Source organism: Amblyomma mixtum, chromosome 8 (genome assembly GCF_055824585.1).
Source record: "Amblyomma mixtum isolate Tamu chromosome 8, ASM5582458v1, whole genome shotgun sequence".
NCBI lineage: Eukaryota > Metazoa > Arthropoda > Arachnida > Ixodida > Ixodidae > Amblyomma > Amblyomma mixtum.
Window position 1 is genome coordinate 141,413,557 of NC_143019.1, and position 24,525 is coordinate 141,438,081.

Genomic DNA, 24,525 nt, shown 5'->3' on the forward strand with positions numbered 1-24,525 from the left:
AAGTCCCGCACTCACCAAACCTCGCAGCCAAGAATCCAGCACAGTCGTTCTGCTGCAGGCAACCAGTCATCACAAAGGGCTGTTGCACTGCTCCCGACTCGCCGAACTTCTGCTCAGCAAACCGTTGACCACGTCTCTCCGTTGGCGTCCGTTGACTCGATTCCACCGCTGGCAACCAGTTATTAAGGGGCGGGTAGGAGCATCCTTGGGGGCTCGTACAGGATGACGAAGTTACAGGAACGACATGAAGAAGAACTTTATACAGGTAAATTTACATTATATACAAACAGCAACTGAGAGAACGTCTCAGTAAGAGAGTCTCGAAAACAAGGAGCAAAGCTACATGGCGATGAGCTCGATGGTCAGGAGCTACTCGGCCGTCCAAGGCACCGAGTTTTATATCGTTTCCTTTCCCTGGGCTCACTAGATGGGGGCCGGGTCCGCCGAGGAAAGTGTGTCCTGAAAGTTCACTGTGGCACTCGTCACACACTCTCTCAATAGGGAACACGTCCCCGTCACGTGTTGGGAGAGAGAGAAGGATGCCATCTGCGTCGCGCAGACTCTAAAAGGTTCTCGAACAAGCGTTCCCGCGCTTTTCATGTGGTCGTACGTGCAGGGTCGCACGTGTGGTTGCACGCGCAAGTCCGTGCGGTGTAGGGGAAACGGTCGCTGGCCACTTCTTCCTGGAAGACGGACGCTGCTGTCAAACTTGATGACTAGACCCGGCTGACACCCCGGCCCCTTGGAATGTCTAGTACTGCCGAACGTGGCAGCTAACTTCTTTCTGCACTGCAGAGCTGGCTGGCTAGATGCGGGGTGGATGACTGACGCCGCTTACGTGGCTAATTCAGGCGTTGACCCCGCGTGCCCTTCGTGACTCATCGGCATTCCGCTTCAACCGCGCCGATTTTTTCTCACGGCGAAGGCGAAACGTAACATCACCAATAGGGGCACTGCGTTTAAAGCGCAGCTCCTGCACGAGGTGTTCCAGCTGAGTCACACGACCACCGCAAGACTACTGCATACCACCCGCAGTAAAACGGGATGACGGAGCGCCTCAACAAACCTTAGCCGACATGCTCGCAATGTACGTCGACGTAAAGCACAGGACCTGGGACGAGATCCTCCCATACGTGACGTTTGCCTAAAACACGGCGATTCGGGAAACGACTCGGTTTACGCCGTTTCGCCTCGTCTACGGGCGTGACGTGCAAACAATGCTCGACGCTATGCTTCCGTGCACCACTGCCGACCAAGCACTCACGTCCGACGCCGATGAGTTTACCCAGCACACAGAGGAAGCCCGGCAACTGGCCCGTATGCACATCCGACGGCAGCAGGCCACGGATGCACAACGCTACAACCAACGACATCGACACGTAGAGTACCACCCCGACGACAAAGTGTGGGTATGGACCCCAGTACGTCGCCCAGGACTGTCGGAGAAGCTCCTGAGCCGCTACTTTGGACCGTGCACAGTGCTGCGCCGCATCACGGATGTGACGTATGAGGTCCTCCCCAATGACACTTTGCCGAGCTCGCGCAGTCGACCTCAGCCTGAGGTCGTGCTCGTATTGCGCATGAAGCCTTACTTTACGCAGTAACGGGCGTCGCCTCTACCGCGTTTTCTTTTTATTTGTGCGTGCAGCTGTTGAGCGGCACGTGACCGCTTGTTCACTTGCTTACTTGCTCCCGTTCGCTCAAAGTGCGCCCACGTTTTTACTTTCTTTTTTTAGGGGAGAGGGAATAATGCCGCCAGGTGTCCCCGGGCGGCGCCTAGAGGACAAAGTGAGGGACTCGTGTGCTGTCGCAGCTGGGACTCTGCTTCTCTGTTTGCGGCCTGTGCCTAGACCTTTTGATTAAGGACCCATCTGTGGAAATATGAATTCGAATTTTTACACGACTGTCCATATGAAGTTTACAAGAACGAAAAACCCTGATGTGCATTCATATGTTATTAGGAACACAATGTTAGAACAGGTATTTGAATTTAATTATCTAGGTGTTTATTTTACTCCTGATTTGAGCTGGCGCCGTCACGTCGATTATATCTCTGTAAAGCATGCAGAAACTTGGTATTTCGTCGCCGAAATGCAAACACTTTTCCACTGTCATGTCGTGATATTTTATTCAAGACTTATGTCAGGTCGGTTCTGGATTACGCGTGCACTGTCTGGGACCCGCCTACTGCTAGAGATAAAGATAAGTTGGAGAGGGTGCAGAACATTGCCTCTCGTTTCGTGTCTGGCACACGCGGGGCTCGTTACAGTGCATCGCGTACGAAGGATGCACTCAACTGGGAATTGCTTGACACGCGCCGAAAGAAGTTGCGTCTGAAGGTATTTCATGCTGTTTATTATTCAGCTGTTTGGGTTGAATGCGAAAGGTATGTGCAGGAGCCTTTTTATAGATCCAACCGTGTTGAGCATGTTTTTAAAGTCCGTGAATTCGCGGCAAAAACGGAACTGTTCAAAATGTCTTTTTTTCTGAAGACCATTAGAGAATGGAACAGACTACCGAGCAATGTTGTGAGTGAGACACCACATGATGCGTTCTTTCGTTCTTTAATGATGGGATGCGATTATGATGTGTTCTTTTGAAGTGAGATGTACACGGCGAACGCTGTATGCTTGTAACTCTGCCTGCTAGCGGAGGTGTCATGTGTGCATCTTTTTTGTACATTCCCTACTTTTATGTACATTCCCTACGAGGATTTCTGCAGTCAACCAAGTTTCAGTTAGAATGATAATGTGGGCGTCAATGCCATTGATGAAGCCAAGAAATTGGTCACGCTTTGGAATAAGGCTTCTCATGTTGCTGAAGGCAATTTGGATGTGGAGGTATGATGAAGGACGCTTGTTGGAAGCATGATTCACTGCTCGTCATTCGCTACCATCGGTGTTGGGAAGACGAGCGGTACATTCAATCACCGTGTTGGCGGCAGAGTTGTAAGCATAGCATTTTTTCCCTACGTACATTTTATCAAGTCGCAGTTTGAATGCGCATTTTTGAGGGCGGATAAACTTCAGAAGCTTAGAACGAGCAAGACGGGATTCCGTGGCGAAACCTTCTCTGATTGCGTACGAGGTCTGTTAGAAATGTATCCGACTTTATTTTTTTCTGCGAACACTTGATGGATATGAAACAAGCGCGCTTGCATCAGCTGACCTTGAACCCTCGTGCGCATGCACGAATTTTTTCCCGCCTGCCGATAGCGTCAGTCGATGTGACGCAGCGTTTGAGTGAGGCAGTGCGCAGTGCTCTCGTCGGTTTTTTATTGCAAGGAAAATGGCGGAGCGACTGTAGCAGCGCTACTGCATCAAATTTTGCCAGAAACTGGGCGACAGCCAAGTGGAAACCATTCCGAATATTCAGACGGCCTTAGGTGACGATGCTATGAGCAGCACACAGATTAAGCAGTGGTACAATTTGTTTAAAAGACGGCCGCACATCGGTGGAGAGCGAGCCACGCTCCGGTCGGCCATCAACATGCCGAAATGACCAGGTCATTGCCGAAGCGAACGCTGTCGGGATGCGGGATCGTCGTGTGACTATCCGAGAAATTGCGGAAGAGGTGGACATCACCAATTTTTCTGCACATTCCATTATCACCTAAGATTTAGCCATGTAGAGATTTGCGGCAAAATTCGTGCCGAAGCTGCTCACGGTGGAGCAAAAGCAGCTTCGTGTTGAAGTCTCACAGGACATGCTGCCTTCCACAAACAGTGACCCCGACCTCATCAACACCATAATCACTGGTGACGAGTCTTGGGTGTACGGGTACGACCCGGAAACCAAATCCCAGTCGTCACAGTGGAAGCATTCCGCGTCACCAAGGCTAAAGAAGGATCGCAAGTGCGCAGCAATGTGAGTGATGCTGACTGCTTTCTTTGACTCCCTCTGTGTGGCACACCACGAGTACGCACCCCTCAGGGTCAAACAATGACCAAAGGGTACTACAGGGATGTCCTCCGTCGCCTACATGGTGATGTGTGGCGCAACAGACCGGAGTTGAGGTCAACATGAAAGTGGCGTATCCATCACGAGAATGCTCCTGCACATTCCTCGCACTTGATTCAGACTTTAGTGGCGAAAAGCCAGACTCCTGTAGTTCAACAGACTCCTTACTCTCCTGATATGCTCCCTGCGACTTCTGGCTGTTTCCCAAAATCAAGGGGCTATTGAAAGGAGCGCGATTTCGGACAAGAGAGGACATTATGGCTGCAACGACAGCTGAGCTAAACTGCATTCTGAAAGGAGCCTTTTCGCAATACTTCCAACAATGGCAGCACCGCTGGGAGAAGTGTGTGGAGTCCTAAGGTGAATACTTTTTGGTGATTAGGTTTCCAAGGCTCTAGTTATGCCAGTTTTTTTTCTTCGGCCAAAGGTCGGATACTTTTCTAACAGACCTCGTACACCGTGTCTTTCAGTTTGGGCCCACACGCCAGAATGGTTTCCTTTGTCTTAAAATGAGCTAGCTTAATGATGATTGGCCGTTGTTTATCTGTGCAGAATGCTCCTAGTCGATGTGCACGTTCAATAGAATCTGCTTCTAGTTCTACACCGAGCTCAGTAGAGCACAGCTCTTTGTTTTTCCAGATTCTTCCCAAGGTTCTTTTCGACGTCTTTAAGGCCAAAGAAAAGTAAATTGTTTCTTCGCATACGATTGTTTGCATCAATATTGGCGGCATGAAGGGCGGCAAGCTCCCATTTTATTTCGTTAGTTTCTTCGATTTTCACCACGTCTGAGTCTTTTTTGAGTGAACGCCAACAGAGATATGCGGTTGTTTAGCTCGGATAAAAGCTTTCCGTGGTTGTCTTGAGTAGTCTTGAGTTCTTTTAGTTCAGTAGACATGGAAATATACGCGTTCTCGAGGCGTTTAAGGGTGTCTAAAATAGACGAATTGTCGAGTGCAGTTGGCGGGCCTGGGTTCAGCTCAACATCACCTGATAGATATAACATTAGCTGGGATAACAAGTGGGATGCTATACAGTCGAAACACATTCGCAAAGCGCTACGACACTTGATCACATAGGGGCATGACACCGCTACAAGGCAGCGGTTGCTAGTCTTACATTCACTGCAGTTGTTCATATAACCAACCTGAAATGTCAGTAGCGGGTTGAGCATGGTGCCACGTGCGGTGTCATGTCCCAGGTGGTGCGCGGCAGATCGCGGTATATATGCTGTGCAGGCGGGTCCGGTGATCCATGACGTCGATGAGGGGCTGGGCTGCTAGGGTAGTAGCGGTATCCGGGCTAAGTTTGGAGTGTCATCCACTACGGCGCAAAGCACACGGCCACCGACTGCGCAATTGACGTCACGAGCGGATGACGGAACTTGAGGAAAGGGGCGAAAAGCAGCAGGCAGCCAGAGCAGCAGGACCTGAAATGTCAGTAGCGGGTTGAGCATGGTGCCACGTGCGGTGTCGTGCCCCATAATAATGTTTTATGATTGCAGGACAGAGTAGAGTACCTGTCTGCAGGCGCCTTCAAGTTCGATCCTCCGTCTTCCTCAGCCCCTTTGCAGGGGCTGGGAAAAGGCTGTGGTTGTAGCTATAATGCGTTATTTCCCTGAACCGCAGCAGCGGCTGGTTAGTCTCCGAGCCCGAAGAGCTGGGATGAGGAGCCCGGTGAGGAAGCGCTCGGGCAGCCGCTACAGCAGCCTCATTACCTCGTAAGCCCTGGTGGCCCGGGGCCCAAATGATTCTTTTCGGTGTTGGATCAGTGGCAGTCCGTCTTAGAATACAAGCAGCTAAGGGGGAGATCTCCCCTGCCAAGTAATGATCACATGCTTTTCGGCAGTCCGTGATGATGATTCTCGACGGCCTATGGCTTCAGGGCCTTGTTTCTGCCACAATGTTGTCAATGGCAACGCACGCAGCGTACATCTGTCCCTACCGCCCCGTAACTTAAACACGAATTAGGTGTCCACTGTCCCAGGGGCCAGTTATGCGCTTTTCCTTAGCTTTAGATCCTCCCGCTCCTCATCACTTTCGTAGCTTAAAGCGCGACTGAAGTGCCCACTGTTCCAAGGGGGCCAGTTATGCGCCTTTCCTTTGCTTTCGATGAACTCGCTCTTCATCGGTTTCGTAGCTTAAAGCGCGGCTAAGGTGTCCAATGTCGCAGGGGCCAGTTATGCTCCTTCTTTCTTTTGCTGTATCTTTTGACAAAGTGCTTTAGTTAGGAAGGTCGTTTGACGGTCAAACTTGCGGCAACGCCGAAACTGGCTACCTAGCGTAGTGAAGCTACCTAGCGTAGCTTTCACTACCTAGCGTAGTGAAGCTTTCGCTTAAAAAGATCGGCGCTTATGGCGCGACAACGGCCAATCGTAAGCATAGGACTGCTGTTGAAGATATTGTGACGAAGACGAAGCTGACAGTTCGCGTCGTGCTAGGCCTGCGGCCATTAAATCACTTCATTGCCATCAGTCTCCTCGTCTCATTCTTCGTCTAGGCATCACGTAAAATTTGGTGGAGGTCTTGGGTGATCATCGGCATCCTGGTTCTGGAGCTTCGGCGTCCTACGTCAGCCATGGTCGTCGGCCATGAGTTCTTGGCCTGCGTCGCCCGACCCTGCCCCAGCCTTTCATACCTGGACCAACCTCGCCGCTCAGCCCAGCCCCGTCCCCCGCCTCGACCAGAAGCCAAGACGAAATGACGACGCTGCCGCGGTCAGAACCTATGCCCGACCAACCCCAGACGCTGCCCGCACGTGAGGACACCGTTGCAGTGCCGCGGCCATTTGGCGCGTCCTGGAGCCTCGGCCGTCGGCTCCTGGCAACCTGTGGCTCGGAAGCTTCGTGAACCGGGACTAATTCTCTCATCTCTCTCATCGTGGTGGCCAGCACTTCACCACTTTCTCCTTACCGTTCAACGCTCTTCTCAAGCCCACCGACATTTCGCGGGTCTCTATGTCCACTATCGGGACGATTGCTCAGTGGCCTCGGGTAGCGTTACGATAAATACAAAGGTGGAAGTGGCGCAGGACGGAGCGCTTGGCCATGCCAGCGGCCATTAAGTCACTTTCATTGCCATCAGTCATCTCGTCTCATTCTTTGGCTGGCGCCACGTAATATATTTTACCCGGGCATAGCAAACCAAGAAGACCACAGGCAGAAAAAAAGAGCGCAGGGGGCTATCTTCCATCAGCGCATTTCTTGATCAGGAAGCGCGTAAATTATTCAGCCAGGCGGACAAAAGAAACGTGGAGAGAGCACAAATATAAACAATAAAAATCATCAATAAACATGAGGAAAACAGCGCAGGAACAGGGACACGAGAAATGAAGACGACGAATAAACACGACGCATCTCTACCTAATAAAATAAACGCCTTAGCATCAGTGAACGTTTCGAACGCCCATATGCACCTATGTCTTTAAGGATTTTATGACAACCAAACATCTTGCACAGAGCTCTCTGTGGCAATCTCATGGAGTAGGTCATGACCGTTCGGTCACGTGACCAGTCACCTGATGATCATGATTTACGGCCACCTGACGAGTGATAAACACGCGGCCGCTGGCCGTTGTCATTGTTGTGGTCGTCGATATTTCCACCATGTCCACTGGCTTATTGGTCTACTGGTCTCGGACATTAGTAAAATGCAGGCATAAAGAAGCCCAGAGATTGTTTCTGCTGAGTTTAGCGCTTTGCGCAACTGTGTTTAGCCGCGTTTTTTTTTAGTAGTGAGGCGCGCAGTGACGATGACTGCAGTTTAAGGTCAAATACCTCGTTTTGGCATGGGAAGCCACAGTTTCTAGTTCTCCATGGTTACAATTTGATTCGCCTTTCCGTTTACCTGTTGTGTAGCGTGTCAAGCGACAGCGAACTACTGGAGGCAATTGCCAGCGTGTATTCTACCTTGCCCTGTTTGATCACTGCTGCGCGTCTTTTCTTATCTGTGCCTGCCGTTCTTGCGACGTTGCATGTTTAAGAAATTCAGCGGAGTGCTCGGAACTGTTTCTTATATGCATAGCCGTTTTTCTTTATGCTGGGGGCAACTTTCTTTGGAAAGAGTGACAGTTCTGAAATTTGCAACGTTGCGGTCAATTTCGGTCGCACAGTAAATGAGGTCAAAAGCCGTAGAAAAAGTGCCCTAACTCTCGTTCCTTGAATGAGGAAAGCATCCAATCATAAGGGCGACATTACGCGTGACGCATCACGCGTAATCTCATCCGCCCACCAACATTCTCCCGCCCCCCTGCTGCTTGCCTTTTCTTGTAATTGAGTTGTTACCCTTAATGACCATTATTTATCTTTCCTTTGCATTACACGTCCTGCTCATGCACACTTCCGCTTGGTTTCGACTAGAATGTCATTAACCCTTGCAGTTCCGTGACCTATTCGGCGCTATGCTTGTGTTTTTACTTTACATGTATAATTTCTATTTATAGGACTTAATGCGTTGTCCTAAGTTTTAATTCAACTCTTTTCATTAGAGCAAGGTTCCGGGCTAGTTGGTAATGTATTTAAAGGAAGAAACAGCGCGACGAAACACGGACACACTAAAATGACACACACATGAGCGCTCGTGTGTGTGTTATTTCTACGTGTGTCCGTGTTTCGTCGCGCTGTTTCTTCCTTCTTTTCATTAACCTCCACGGTAAGCCTGAAAGGTTTGTGGGAAAGCCTGCACATGGCGGTGCTGCCAGCCGGGATTGCAGCTAGCATCTTTGGCGAGAGACGAAAAAAAATTACGTGCGCAGCAAAGAGCGAGCGCTAAATATTTTTGTGTGTGTCATTTATAGAACATTGTACGAGAGAGGGAGAATTGATTATTTCGTTTGTCGCAGCGGCATGACTAGCTCACAGATGGCAAGGTACATTTGTACGTCAATCATCCCGCCACTGTGAGGCCACGAGTGAGAGCGAGTTATAGCGTCAGCCACATCAGATGTGCAGCCTTCCAGCCGATTCAGAGCCGTCGTTGTGAAACGTACGCCTGCCTACGGCCGCCAGGATCAAGCAATCGGATCGGCCATCAAGCCGGCCTTTGCTAGAGGGACCGGAAACGAATGAAAACGTTGCCTCCCCCAGCTGTTGGTGCTGAACATGGTAAGTCTATGAGGACTACAGATAACTGTTCATTTTGGTGCATTAAGGGCATTTGGCTATTGAGTTTCACTTACCCCTTACATGTGTTTAAGTTAGGCCGTGAAACATGCAGCTATAAAGTCATTCAAGTGCCCGCTCATTCTTTCACTGTATTTTAGGCAGCAGTATAGACATGCCGTATAGCTGCCATATGGTTAATGAAAGGGCGCTTTTTACTCAGCCTGAGTCGTTGAATAGTGCAGCCGCTAATTTATTTTCTGCATGTCGGGACCCGCTCGTATAACGCGGCAATGCAGGATTATTCCTGCGTTTTCACTTATTAATACAATTCGAAAGGGATGCGTTTAACAGGTACACGGCAGACCAAAGGTTTCTTCCACTAATCTCGCATTAACCCTTTCCTCGGTCTGCTGCGGGCAACTAAACACCTGCTATATCCTAATCGCATCCACCGACGTGTAAGTGTCACCCCCTGACCCTTAAGAAAAAATCTAATGACTTTCTTTAGAAAGTCTAGTGACTTTTGACATTAGGATCTTATGCCTTTCTCATGACTTTCTGGTGATTTTCCTAATGAATTCCTAATGGCTTTCTAAAACAAATTGGCCACCGTGGTTCTAGTGTGTTCTTAATGTATGCTTTTCTGATGATTTTTTCTTGACTCTCTCGGGTCCTACCTGCCGTTGCAAAACCTGATCCAAATAGGGGGATCACTGATGCAAAATAAGAGCCAAAATAAAAAAAGTGGAGCAAAAACAAAAAAAAAGTTAATAAAAACTGCCGGCCTCCGCGAGGATTCGAACCGCTGACCTCAGACTCCGCATCTTACCACGCTAACCACTACACCACGCCACCAGACGTTAACCAGTCAGCTTATGTGGCGTGATATGCGCAGCCACAGTTGTTTCTTGTTCTTTCCATTGCGAGCATTTACATGCTCGCACGGGACAACAATGTTGTTCAGAAGGACCTTTCAGGCCTGTTGGAAGTGCCAACGTATTCTGAGCCTTGACATACAGCGCATTGGCCGTAACAAACCGCTTGGGAAACTACAAGTCTCAGAGCGACAGCTGTCCGTTTTACTGTCTTAGCGCTCCTAATCCTTGGTACAGACCACAGCGTTGTGCAAAACTGCACTCCGGGGCACAAATTACTCGAATAATGTGCTAGGTAGCTTCAAAACCTGCGAGCATGTTAGCGACTCAGATCTTTCTAATCCAGCTAAACGTTTGAATGTTCTAAACACACATGAGGAGGTGACTGAAGATCGAGACTGCGCTGTCTTTTTTTTTATCTTGTACACTGGTACATCGCATGCTTGTCACTTGTTTTTTTTTTCTTGTTGCGTTCCTTTCTGCACTGTTCGGAGTTATATTGAAAACAGCGCGCGCTTACGCTTTCGACGTGACGCACTATATGGAGCCTGCGACTGAGCCAGCCTTTGATATTAAGTTGTTCGTTGCTGTATCAGTGTCTTCAAGCCTATATTTTGCACTTTGCAGACAAAAAGAAAAGTTCTTCCTTTCACCCTTGCTGGTAGCATGTTTTTTGGTCACTCGTATTAACGCCACCACGCGGTACGTTCATCGCATTGAATAATGATCACAGGTAACGACCACTAATCTGGACATTAAAGAGCAAAAAAAATCGAATTTTCAGTGTAATGTTTCAATAGCTGTCGACAAGCTTTTTTTTTTTTAATTTCACTGACCAGTAAACAACCTCTCTCTTTCTAGAGTGCCGACACAGTCATAAAAGCGTAAATTATAGCGCCCCCCCCCCCCCATGCACCCCCTTCCCTCTTAGTGCCTCCGGCGCTTGCTGCATTTATTTCATGCATGCCTTTGTGCGTACCACAAAGGCAATGGCATAAGAGAAATTCGTGTGAAATAACATCTGAATCTGTTTTGGTATATTTCTGCATGGGGGTTAACGGCGAGAAAAGTCACTTGAGTGTCTGATGGCCGATGACATAAGGAAATCTTCTGTGTTAACGAAAAAGAGTCTCTGCTGAGTTTTTATTGTCGAAAGACATGAATACATGACTTCGTGGTGACTTTCTAATGTGTCACAAGGAATGCATGAACATGACACCAGAAACTCAACGCCCATTTTTGTAAGGGGATGTTCTTGCATTCTACCGGAAACCATTCTGTTACCAATACGGACCATTGGTTTCCTTCCCTTCACATTGCATGCCCTACCGGTGGCCATTTGGTATCAGTGCGAAAGCACTCATACGCTCACCAACACCGACCAATAGTATTGTCACCGTATGTAGGTTCACCATATAGTCTCGTGCCGTTGCCTAGAAACCCGATTTATCACCCTAACTTACCCGAGTTACTCCAGTAGTAACTGGAGTTACCTCGGGTAAGGTCGGAGAAGCGTCTCGCCAGCTGCAGGAAGGTAGATCGGGAAGACCAATATGAGCCCCACAATCCTTACCGGTGGCTGTGATGAAATAGCCACTTGTCAGTGCAATGGTGCATCTCTTAACTGCTGGACCACTGCGATGATAGTCATATGAGGACTCAGCGACATTTATGAATGTTAAGTAGGGAAAGACTTATTCTGCATATATTGATAATATATGCCCACTAAAAATATCACGTCGTGCCTTTAAGGCGGAACTTAAGTGCCCTCCGACTGAACAAGTCTCCGCAAGTCTACTCGGTAACTATTCTCTACCAATTTTACTTGATTTTCATTACTATCTCATCAAATAACGTTTGTCCTCTTGGCGGCTCGGCTGCCTTGCCTTGAGGTCAGTCTCTAAACAATAATTCTGTCCTTTACCTTTTCCCGCTGCACCGTTTCCTGCATCAATTCTTCCATTTTTGTTAGCCTGTATGTATCCGCCCCATTCGTGAGTACTGGCAATATACAACTATTTATATAGATGTTGGCTGGCTTTGCGGCAGTACCAGACACGTTAAAAAAAGACACTCAAGCGCTTCGAAACAACGTAGCGTAAGCTTTCCGGTATCATTTTTTTCCCGCGAAGCGCATTCCAATGAGTCCCTCGCACACAAATGCAAAAAAAAAGGAGTGAAAACAAGTAAAAGAAGTGTCTAACACAAAACTACATAGAATAAAACAAAACTAGACCTGAAGTATCTCAAGCCCATACATAGGTGTCTTTTTTTTCTTTTTCATTTAGAGCGAGTAGGAAACTATTTTCCAACCCGGCTGTCAGAGCAACAGATTGCTTGCTGACTCACTTGCACTGTCAGTTGCTCTGGCAGCTGGGGGGATAGCAGGCGCATAGCCAGTCGAACAAAGCGGAAACGGTACGCGCGCACGGGCTTTTATTTATTTATTTAGTCAACATCCCCTAAAGGCCCTCTTACGAGGGTATTACATAGAGGGGGGTGTCTGTGTAAAAAAGTACGTGTATAAGGAACATAATTAGCATGCAAAAGAACAACGAATAGGCTATAGGTACATAGTAAAACATGTTGCAGGGCTAGTTGGTTATGCATTTTCTTTCGTTAAAATTTAAGCAGCACTAACTGTTAGGACGAATACACAGAGGGCATGACAGGACAGCGCCCCTCCTGTCATGTCCTCTGTGTATTCGTCCTAAAAGTTAGCGCGGCTTTCATTTGAACGAAAGGCTATAGGTAGAACATAGAAAAGCCGCCGCGGTGGCTCAGTGGCTATGGTGCTCGGCTGCTGGCCCGAAAGACGCGGGTTCGATTCCGGCCGCGTCGGCTGAATTTCTTTGGAGGAGAAATTCGAGGCCCGTGTACTGTGCGATGTCAGTGCACGTTAAAGAACCCCAGGTGGTCGAAATTTCCGGAGCCCTCCACTACGGCGTCTCTCATAGCCTTAGTCGCTTTGGGACGTTAAACCCCATAAACCAACCAACCAGAACATAGAAAATAATTAAGTACAACAGAGTAAATAAAGTAGCAGGCGATAGAAAATAATATGACACAAATTGTAGGTTTAAAGGAGGCAATAAGGCAAAACGAAAATCTAAGATACTACGGTGTACGTATGAGGCACGAAAAGAACAGAAGTAAACGCAAAAGTACAGCAAGCGAGGAAAAAAACACATTTAAAATTCCAACGTCACTGCGGATGAGTTCAAGAAATCGGGAGGCGTTTAATTCAATGGCTATGTGCGCAGGTATATTGTTCCACTCTATGATAGTGGGTGGTATGAATGACTTCGCAAATGCGGATGAACGACACGCGACGCGTTTGACTTTGTGTATATGGTTAAGTCGCGGAACAAGGCTGACGGTGACTGGAAAAAATCTGGATGAGGCAGTGGATGGTGATACAGATTATGGAAAAGTGCTAGTCGTGATACTTTACGGCGGCAAGACAAGCCTTCCAATTCGGCACGATTTTTTAAGGCAGTGACGCTGGTAGTATGTGAGTAGACTGAAAAAATAAAACACGCAGCACGGTTCTGCAAGGACTCAATGTTACCTACGAGATAGGCTTGGTCAGGATCCCAGATGGCTGATGCATATTCAATCTTCGGACGAATGAGTGTGGTGGACGCAAATTTCTTCAGATGCGATGGAGCCAGTCTGAGGTTATGCTTTAGTAGGCCGAGTGAGCGGTTAGCGGACGCTAAAGTTAATGTGCTTAAGCCATGTTAAGTATGATTGTAGGAGATCTCGGAGGTACTTGTAAGTAGTTGTAAGCTCGACACAATCGTTATTTAGGAAACAAGTTGTGGGAACGCGAGAACCACGAGTGAAAGACACAAGCGTAGTTTGAGAAGTATTAAGTGGCATAAGCCAAGATGTGCACCTTGCGGTTAGTGCATCCGGGTCAGTGATACAATATTACGGCTTATTACGCAGTCATCGACGAAGAGCTTACGTCGAGAACACACATATTTAGGTAAATCATTAATATATGTTAAAAAGAGAAGTGTACCAAGAACGCTCCCCTGTGGTACCCCAGAAGTGACTTTAAAGTGCAGTTGTAGTTGTCAATGGAGGTAACTAAAGTGCAGCGTTTTATTTTATTTATTCAATACTGCCAGCCTCCATTTGGTGGCCAAGGCAGGAGCGGTTCAAGGATATATCGTACATCGCGACAAAACAAAGCAAGTAAAAATACGAATAAAGAAGCAAAAGCTAACACAAAGAGTTTCACAGAAAGACAAAGAGCAAGATTAAATGCTCTCGGTTACCTAAAAACACAAAAGAAAGCAAACAAAAGAGCATGAATAATACACTGCGCTTAAAATCACGATATGACAGCAGATAAAAAAGACTTCTGATCTGTCACACGGACCATGTCACACGGAAGCCCGTTCCATTCCAATATCGTTCTTGGAAAAAAAAAAGAAAACTGATACGCTTCCGTTCGGCACCGTGACACCATGATTGTCAAATTGTGTTTATTGCGCGTTGGTCGTGAAGTGTTGTATGCCATGTAGGTCTCAAAATGAATGTTTGTTAAGTTATTAACAATCCCATGCAACATTTTTGGACGGTGCAACTTGCGACGAGATTGAAGTGTCTGCAGTTCAGATTGCCTCAATAGATTAGTAACCGAAACGTGTCTTCCATATGCGTTGTAGATAAATCTAAGCGTCTTCCGTTGAACGCCTGCAATGCGCTGTACATCTACTTGGGTGTGCGGATCCCAAACTACATCTGCGTATTCCAGTAATGGCCGTACGAGTGCAGTGTAAGCTGCTAATTTAGTTTTAGATGTGCAGTGCCTCAGACGATTTCTTAACAGCCAAAGCCTGGTGGACGCCTTTGAAACTATATGCCCGATGTGCGAACTCCAACTCAAGTTACTATTGAATACAACCCCCAAGTATTTGTATTCGTTTACGGGAGAGACAGCTGCACCGCAATCGAAGCAATAACGGCAGCGTGAATATTCAACTGAGTTAGTTTGAGCACAAGCTGTGATGAGGAACATGATCAAATGCTTTTGAAAAATCAAGGAAAATGGGATTAGTTTGACCGCGAGCATCGGTCGATGAATGCAAATCATGAACAGAACCGGCGAGTTTTGTTTCACAAGAGAAGCTCTTGCGAGAACTGTGCTGGTATTTGAAAATGAGATTGTTGTTTTCCAGGTACTCAAAACATTCACTATGAATGACGTGTTCAAGAAGTTTTCAGAAAGAATTTGTTAAGCGAGATAGGGCGATAATTAAGGAGAGAAGAACGATTATCCGATTTGAAGATGGGTGTCACTTTAGCAACACGTCAGTCATGAGGTATAAGACCAGATGATAATGATTGAGAGAACAGTGTGGTTATTATAGAAGTAATGGAGCGTGATGTGCTTTAAGTACCTTATTATTGAAGCCATGTTGGTCAGAACTACTAGAAATCTTAAGAGAGGAGCCAACAGCCACAGAAACCAAGGGGAACAGGGGATTTTTAATTTATTTATTTTGTGCTGTTGTTCGATTTAGAATATTACTGAATATGTTATCTCTTAAAGGTAATTGATTAGAAAAGCAGAAGAAAAAACAACCACATGCCGCCGGTGGGATCCGAACCCACGACCTCCGAATTACGCGTCCGGTGCTCTACCGCTGAGCTACGGCGACGGCTGTCAAACCTTCTGCTTTCGGGGGTATTTATGTTTACAAATAACCTAACCTTGGGAGTGTTCACCAGCGCCACCCATGTTCTTAAGCGGCGGACGTAGCACGTCCTGAGTTACCGCTGATGTGACGTAGAACGTCATTGAACGGCGAGGGTGGAAGCTGTGTGAGAACCCTCTTATGCTTCCTAAGGCATCAAGGCTGCCAGAATCGAGACCCTCGTTAAGCGATTAAGCAGACAAGGGAAGGGGAATGAGGGGCTCGTTATAAATATGAGAGAAGCCAACAGCCACAGAAACCAAGGGGCACAGGGGATTTTTAATTTATTTATCTTAAGGGTATTTAGCAGGCATTATATACCAGCCTGACGAATATTTCGGACATTGTTTTGTAAGGAAGCTTATTTAAGCTGGGCGCTGACGAGACGACTTCATTGGTGAATACGGAAAAGAAAGCGTTGTTAAATAGCTGAGCACACTGGGTTTCAGGAATTAGAATCCCATCATTACCAGTAAGGGTTATATCAGGACAGGTATTAGGATTTATCACTTTCAAGAATCGGCGAGGGTTATTTGCTAGTATAGATAAGTCCCTGTTGAAAAATGGCGTCTTCTGCACTTGAGTGACGCTTGGTAAGGCTTGTCGCATTCCTTGTAATTGTTCTACGCGCTTGAAAGATCCTTCTTCTTAACAGCTTTTCTGTAAAAACGCTTCTTTTTATTATCCAGTCGATGAAGTTGGTTGAACCATGTGCACATTTGCTCTCTTTGATTGAAACTGCTGGAATAAAGTTATTGATAACATTACTGAGGGTATCTTTGAAAAGTGTTCAGTTAGCTTCGACAGAACGTGATAAATAATCATCTAGGAATTCAAGAGAAAAAAGATGCAGTTTGTTATTAATAGTTTCTTAGTCGCCTTTGTTGCAGCATCGGATCTGTTTCTGTTCTTATCTTCTTTTCATTAAAAGAGCAAGAATGACTGCCCGTTATAATGGCATGATCGGAATGCCCGTCCAGATGATTTAAGTCGGAGCAGATGTGTGGATTGGTTGTCAACACAATGTTCAAAATGTTAGCAGTACTAGTTGTGGATCTGTCCCGCCGCAGTGGCTCAGTGGTTACGGCACTGGGCTGCTGACCCGAAAGACGCGGATTCGATCCCTCCCGCGGCGGCCGCATTTCGATGAAGGCGAAGTTCTGGAGGTCTGTGTACTATGCGATGTCAGTGCACGTTAAAGAACCCCAGGTGGTCGAAATTTCCGGAGCTCTCCACTACGGCGTCCCTAATAGGCTGAGTTGCTTTGGGACGTTAAACCCCAAATAACCGAACCAAACCAAACCAAACTAGTTGTGGATCACGTAGGAAGGTGAACGAGCTGCGTTAACGAAAAATCAAGACAGGAGCGGAGAAAAGCATGAGCTTCAGTGTCACTGGGACGAAGGCCTAAGAGCCAGTTAATGCTTCGGAAATGAAAATAGCCGAAGATGAGGAACTTACTGTTAGAAAAATGCGCCCACACCTCACTCAGAAATCGAGAAAATTCTTCCCAGAAGCCAGCTACTCGCTCGGGCGGACGATTAAAAAAAAACACCAACGATTATGTTAGTTGGGCCGCACACCACTGAGACTTAACCCTTAAGAAAATTTTGATTGTGTGTCTGATGAGAAGCTGTTGCTCTTTCACAACAGAGTCACCAGAATGTCTTGAGAGTTTCTAATGAATTTTCTTCTGAGTTTCTTCTGCGCTTCTAAAGAAGGTTCGCCGCCGTTTTTCTGGTTGGCATTTGATGTGAGAATTTCTTCTGAGTTCTTAATGGGTACCAGCCAATGAGTGTCTGGTGCTTTTCACCAGAAAATCAGCTGTGTGTATTTTTTTGGTTTCTGGGTGCTGACCCTACAAGCAGTTGGTGACGATATTTTTATGCAGATGCAAGGCAGGAACAGACGTTGAATATTTGGGAAAGTGTACTTTTATTTCCAATAAGCTGCAGCCAGTCTTCAATGCCGTGCATACAGCAGCCTGTCTTGTACGCTGTGCAAGGAAATAAACTCACTTTATTTCCCTGCACAGCCTAGAACACAGGCTGTTCTTCAAATGAAGTGTTGTTGTTTCAAAGTGGGCACAGGTGTACCCTGAAAAACACCAGAAGAAGTCGGTTTTTATTACTGCGTGTAGTACTGCAATAAACAGAGCTTATAAATTTCAAGCACATGAAAACGAAGCCCATGATCCTTCGAAAAGGGCAAAGAAACCTGTCTTATCTGCTCATTCTTACTAGGCGTGCATGCATGCATAGGACATTAATATATGGCCCCTCAGTATATCCGTACAACCATGAATGGCCAAAGCAGTGAAGATGACAAACAGTTTGTAAAGTGCTAACAACCAAAGTATACGTTGTACAAGAATTTGGAGTTTCCCATAAACCAGGTTTATAACCCAAACATCCAACAAGGGTAGAATTTCAGCACTACACATTCAGCTTCACTGAAGAATATTCCCACCATTCCAGTTCACTGCAAGTTAGCAGGGTTAATCCTCTCACAACTGATACATTCAGTGAGCCAAAAACTATTACATTATAAGCAGTGCACCCTTTGCAGCGATGGCATAGAGGTAGAGTAGCTGCCTCATGTGCGAGAGGACTGCGCTTCAAATCCTAGTCCATACCGAAGTCCTCCGCAGGCGCGGCGGGACCCGCCGTCGCGACGTTCGTCCGCTCGCCTGAGTGCACAATTTCCATATAATCGCACAATACACGCCCAGGGGTCACACACGCTATCATTACTAAAGGCACATACCCAAGTTATCTTCAGGTGCGACGAAATTCGAACAGTTCTTCATTTGCCATTCCGCTGCCAGCTTGCCCCGGCGCCGCTCCATTCTTTTTTCCGTACCTGTGCAGTATAATTTCCAGATTATGCGCATAATAACCCCAACCCCCGTACGCATAAATGATTTCGTGACTAATGACACTTACCGAAGTCTAACAGTCCGCTGATGAGGGCGGCTCACCAGTCTTCTACAAAACGTCCGTTATTTTGCCGCGCAGATCGTTGATGGCGTTCGGCTCCGTGAGGAGACGCATCCCGAGGTTGGCGTCGACTAGAGAGCATACCGGGTACACGTCCCATTTGCGTTCGCTCGTCCACTTTACAAATATGCGAGTCATGTTACACTTTTAGTGCACGAAGCAACTCAAAAATAGGCACACGAATATTTGCTGCCCGCGTGGTTACTACGTGATTCACAAAGAGACTCAACGCCGTCGCTCAAAACGCTCGCAACCCTCGCGCGGCGCCACTCCGAAGAGACCTCTCCCGTCCTACGTCATCAGCGCACGTGTTTCTGGTTTGATGGGCAAAACATGCATCGTACCGAGGAGGCTCTCAGAGGGAGAGGAAAGGCTGCTAGGCGTTTCTAATCGGGGAAGAAAGGCGGTGGGGGAGCGCCAGACCGGTTCCTTGGACCGCTTTGGATGCTTGTGGCTTGGATGCGCAGCGCAGCGACCGTGCCCCCCCCCCCCCCCCCCCCCCCCCCCCCCCCCTTCCCTATCACGTCATGGACGTTGCTACCGCCGAGGAGGAAAAAAAAACTGACGAGGGGGCGTCCGGCGACAACGTTGAAACGTAGAGGTGCCGTAGTGGAGGTTTTCCCGAATAATTCCGACCACCTGGGGATTATTAACGTGCATGCACTGATATCGCACAGCACACGGGCGTATTTTAAGGCGAAAGCCTTTAATACCTCATACTTTCGTGGCCAAGGAATGCCTCCTACTGTCGTGACCAGCATATGCGCGACATTAACTGTTTTTAAAATCATATGTAGTGACATATGCTTTCTTAAGTACGTACATCCTCCAGAAATCGTCGAGCAGTAATAGTGATGCACATGCATTGCATGCAGTAATCGTTGCTAAGTTCCTTGAACTGCTCAGTTTTCACATGTTGAAACACACAGCAAGTGCTCTCATACATGATGGGGAAAACACATCGGACTTTCTGTTGACTTTTCACATCCTGTGTTTACACATTAGCAACTCAAAAGAAAATTCTTAGATTTTCACAACAAGAAAAAAGAGTGTGAAATGCCAATTGAAAGTCTGGTTTTAGACTGATGCTAAAACACATGAGGTATTGCGTTTCTGTTGAGTTCCTTGTTCCTCATTAGGAAAACATAAAGACCAAACCAGAAAGTCAAAACCCATTTTCATAAGGGAAACGCACTCGAGAAATAAAGTAACAGTGACTGGTAAAATCATAAATTGTTTTCTGATAAGAAAAGGATGCCGCCTCTTCTATAAGAGTTCCGGTCACATGCAAAAAAATTGAAGAGTGGCCCCTGTACTAAAATACAATCATCATGAACGGTATCATTAAACCACGTTTCGGTAAGAGCTATTAGTGATGCTGAGCATGAATTGATGAGTGATGAAAGCGCGGGGTTCTTCGGCAAGACACTTCGGATGTTAGTGTACAGAGAGCAAACATTATTCACGCGTGCAGATGGGCGTTGGCATGAAGAAGAATGCAGAGAATTGCCGAGCTATTGGCCGCGTGAGCGATGTCATTCCGCACGGCGCCGTGAAACGCAGGCAATATGATTAACATGAGTGTCTCGCTCATACATATCATCACTGATAAAGAGCTTGTTGAAAACTAAACGCACACGGTCACCTTTTTTGACTTTCTTACAAAACTGCAGATGCTTGCAACGTTTGACACGTACGGCCTCTTAAAATTCCCGCGAAATGCTGAAGTTTTTGTTTTTTGCTTCAAGCCCATAGTCATCACTGGCTCCTTGTCGTTATAAAGTTTTGCAATCAAAGGACGACATTTGTCAGACGAAAAGCGACCCAACCGATGGGCTCTGGCGAAGTAAGAAGCAGTGACATCAAGCTTCTCGGTACAAAAGTCGCTAACGAGACCTCTCAAGGCCTCCCAGCTTTCAGACTCGTCGGTATCCTCGATGCCAAAGAAGTGTACATTTGACCACCAAGAGTTGTTTTCAAGGTTGTCGATTTTTTCCGGTATTTTAGAAATTCCTTAATCAACATTACTGGCGGCTGGAACATTTGAGAATGATTCGACCTTTGAGTCAAGCTCCTGGACACGCTTGGTTAAGACTTCGAAGTCGGTCTTAAGCATAATATGAATGCTGAGAACTGTGTTAACAGATTCGAAGATATTAGTATGTCTATAGTATAGACCCGTACCTACCTCAGCCAGATGGTCAAGCTTGTCTTCCTAAGGCTTGGTCATAGGTCCGGGGTTAGCTTGAATATCGCCGCCAAGTAGCAAGAGACGCCGTAGGTACGCCCGTACAGCACGGAAACGCTCGAAAGAATGCGGGGGCCACGACACCGCTACAAGACAAGCGTCGTCATCTCAATAACACTGAGCACTATTGTAACTAAACTGGAAGTACATGACGGTTGAGCGTTATGCAACGAAGACAGTGCCGTGAATAGCAGGCGCATCGAAAAGCGCGCGCTTATATGGAGGCGGGAAAGGGCGAGAAAGCGAGCGGTTTGACCAGACTTGGCGGAAGTGGTGGCTGCGGGCTTGGTGGGAGGCTGCAGTTCGTTGATAGCTGGTCCAGAAGGGCAGCCGGCTCTTCGGGAGGCGATGCGGCGAACCAGAAAGAGTCAGCAGGCGACAGGCCACCGAGGACAGCGATCAGCAAAACCTGGAAGTAGATGAGGATTGAGGGTTGTACAACGAAGACGGCACCTTGACTTGAATGAGTCATGTGTTATAACGCAATTGCATTTAAATTGTCGCTTAACCCTTTCCGGGGCAAATTAAAACAGTTCAGTAGAAAAAAACTGGTACCCACGAACTAGCGTATGTACGCGAACGATAATTCTATAACATCAAAAAATCAATGTTTCGTCCGTTCTTTATCAGTTTTTTTTTCCATGATTCCGAATGAAGTCATCGCGACTTAGGCAGTGCGAAGTACTTAGGTTTTGTGATTTCTTTGAAACTCTCAATATCAATTTACGTAAGATCAACCGTCCGTCTTTTCGCGGACGATTGCGTCATCTATCGCCGCATCAGCAACAGCAGTGACCAGACAATATTACATGAAGACCTCAGCAGAATCCAGAAGTGGTGCTCCGACTGGTTAATGCAGCTCAATGTTTCAAAATGTAAATTCATGCACATTTCACGCAAACGTTCCAATCTTTATTTCCCATACACCCTGAACTCCATAGCCTTGTCTCAAACTAATTCATACAGGTACCTCGGCATTGAGATAACGACCAGTCTAACATGGGCAGATCACATAACAAAATTATGCGCTAGCGCTTCTAGGTCACTTGGATTCATCCGGAGATCACTTGCCATGTCCCCCCGGCCATCAGAGAACTAGCATACGAAACATATATTCGCAGCAAACTAGAATACGCCTCAACAACATGGAACCCGCACCAAGCCTACCTCATTGACTCACTCGAGGCCATCCAGAACCGGGCAGCACGTTTCATCACCTCGCAGTACACACCTCGGCTCAGTGTTACTCTCATGAAATCATCTCTCGGTCTCAAATCATTAGCGCTTCGCCGAAAAATTTCAATCCTCTGCCTATTCCACAAACTGTACTTTAATTTTCCAGCACTTCGTGAAAACCTTCTGCGCACTCCGGTACGATCATCTCGCCGTTTATATAATTCATTTAGCATTCAGCGCTTGCACGGCTCCACCAATGCATTTAACAAATCGTTTCTTCCTTGCGCGATCGAATTTTGGAATAACTTACCTGAAAACATTGTCGTTGAAACTAATCCTTCCAACTTTAGACAGCTACTCATCGACCATTTCCAAGAAAAATAAAACTTTCCATGTATCAGCTGCGATGTGCTACAAAATGATCGCTTTATTTGACGCGTTGTTTTACTGTGGTGTGTATTTCTGTATGTGTTTTTTTTCACATTGTTTTTGATTGACTATATTAATGTATTTACTATTTTGCTTGTTTCTCACATTGTCTTTGATTGACTTCATAATTTGTTTACTGTTTTGCTTTGTCTAGCTTTCTTTCTAGTTTTTATTCTTTTTTTCTCTCTTCTTGTTCTTGTTTCTGCCTTTTCTTATGTATGACCATCGGACACTTGTATCCCCCCCCCTTATGTAATGTCCCCACGGGACCCTTAAGGGTTAATAAATGATGATGATGATGATGACGTCGCTAGTCTTTGTTAGAGTAGAGGATGCACAGTTCTTACCCAGAATACGCAAGAATGACATGACAAAAAGCTTGTAAGTAATTGAATAATGGAATTGAGTGGGCGGGTTGGTTTTCCGTCTTGACAGTGGAAGCGCTCAAAAGGACAAGGACGACAGACACCATCAGGCACCAAAAGCCATTTGTAAGATGCGTAGAAGGCGTCGTGTACAGGGTGCCCTTGACATGTGGCAAATATTATATAGGACAGACGGGAAGATGCATAAATGAGAGGTTAGGAGAGCATAGTACCATTGTCTGAAGTGCAAATGGAAAATCAAGAAAAGCAAGGAAGGCTGCCGTCCCGATTTTCACAGGTGTAAGGTACTTTTTAAAAGTAGATGTCAAATAACGCGAGAGATTGTGGAGGCTCTTGAGATAGCACGAGCGGGCGATGAATGCGTAAGTGCTCCGTCAATTTTGTTGTCGGATAAAGAGATGTCCTATCTTACATCGGGCATGCCGGTTGTCTGAAAGAACGTGCCAGCTATCACTCGTTGGTAATGTTCTTGTAAGCATGCGCAGGTGATTACTATGAGTATAAAGTTGTTTTTCGCACGAAATAAAATCAGTTGAAAGTAAGCGCTTTGTATGTCTTTCCTTTTCTGTCAACCTTGTCCTTTTGAGCGCTTTCACTGTCAAGAAAAAAACTTGTAAGTCCTTCTGTTGTTATTCCTCAGTGTTACAGTAGGTGTGCAGTTCTATGTAAGCGGAACTCTTGTGTTGGTTGAAGACAAGCGCTAGTTCTTTTTAGATATGGCGTATAAGAAACAGCGAAATCAGGTTACCAGTGACTTTATTTGGATCCTTGACATCACGGCAACTACTAACTGCAGAAACTAAAGGTTTGGAATGCAAGCATCTCAATGATTCAGTCGATGTAGAAGCGTTTGACGCATTCGTGCGGCGAAGATCCTCCTTTCAGTGGGGATTATTATTTCAACTTCGTTTATTTTGCCATAGACATGTTGGGAACTCTTGGTCAAAAAGCTGCTCAAAGCAGCCTGACTGGGCTCAAGACACCACAGCAAGGCAGGACAGCGTGAAGACGCAAACACCATAGGAAAAAACAAACATAACAACGAAACTGTTGTGCTCAAATATGAGGACAGGCAATATATAGCAAGTGTCTAGACAAGTAATTAGCATTGTAACAGCGCAATAAGTAATCAGTAAGAATAATGTCATTATATGTTCAGTTTACATTAAAGATGCAGAAGAAACACCACTTGAAGTTTCAATAATTAGATCAAAATTTCCACGCCAGGGGGCAGTTTACCGCTCGGCGCTCGCTACTCCGTTCTGATTGCGCCCCTTCTCACGCATGCTTTTATTCTACACTGCATCACGCCACCGCCTCCCTGCTTCAACAATCCCCCTGGAATCTTCGACTTCTTCGACTTGCCTTGGTACCCTTTCGTCACCCACCACGAACAACTTGAAACCTGCCTTCTACCGCCATTCCCGCCCCTTGTCAAGTATGACGCCTGGAAACCTGGCGGAACTATCAGCGCGGGAGATACGCATCGACTAGAAAAAGACGCATCTGCTCTGGAGCCACTTGGGGCACATCACCGCTCGGAACTCGTTCATGATTTCCCCCCTTCTAACGCATGCTTTTATTTTCACTCTGCATCACGCCACCGCCTTCCTGCTTCAACAATCCCCCTGGATCTTCGC

At 46.7% G+C, this 24,525-nt stretch overlaps 2 protein-coding genes across 2 annotated transcripts in view; both read left to right on the forward strand.

The window, feature by feature from the left end:
- Positions 1–6,660, forward strand: part of LOC149334657 (uncharacterized) — a 101,544-nt gene extending 94,884 nt beyond the window's left edge. The window contains exon 3 of the mRNA XM_089557974.1: positions 6,457–6,660. Coding sequence (XP_089414100.1) covers positions 6,457–6,660 — 204 coding nt within the window. The remainder of the gene's footprint in view (positions 1–6,456) is intronic.
- Positions 6,661–8,907: 2,247 nt separating this feature from the next.
- The window catches only part of LOC149334658 (cytochrome P450 2J4-like), a 145,602-nt gene continuing 129,984 nt past the window's right edge, over positions 8,908–24,525 (forward strand). Inside the window, exon 1 of the mRNA XM_089556298.1 lies at positions 8,908–9,058. Coding sequence (XP_089412424.1) covers positions 9,056–9,058 — 3 coding nt within the window. The 5' untranslated portion in view covers positions 8,908–9,055. The remainder of the gene's footprint in view (positions 9,059–24,525) is intronic.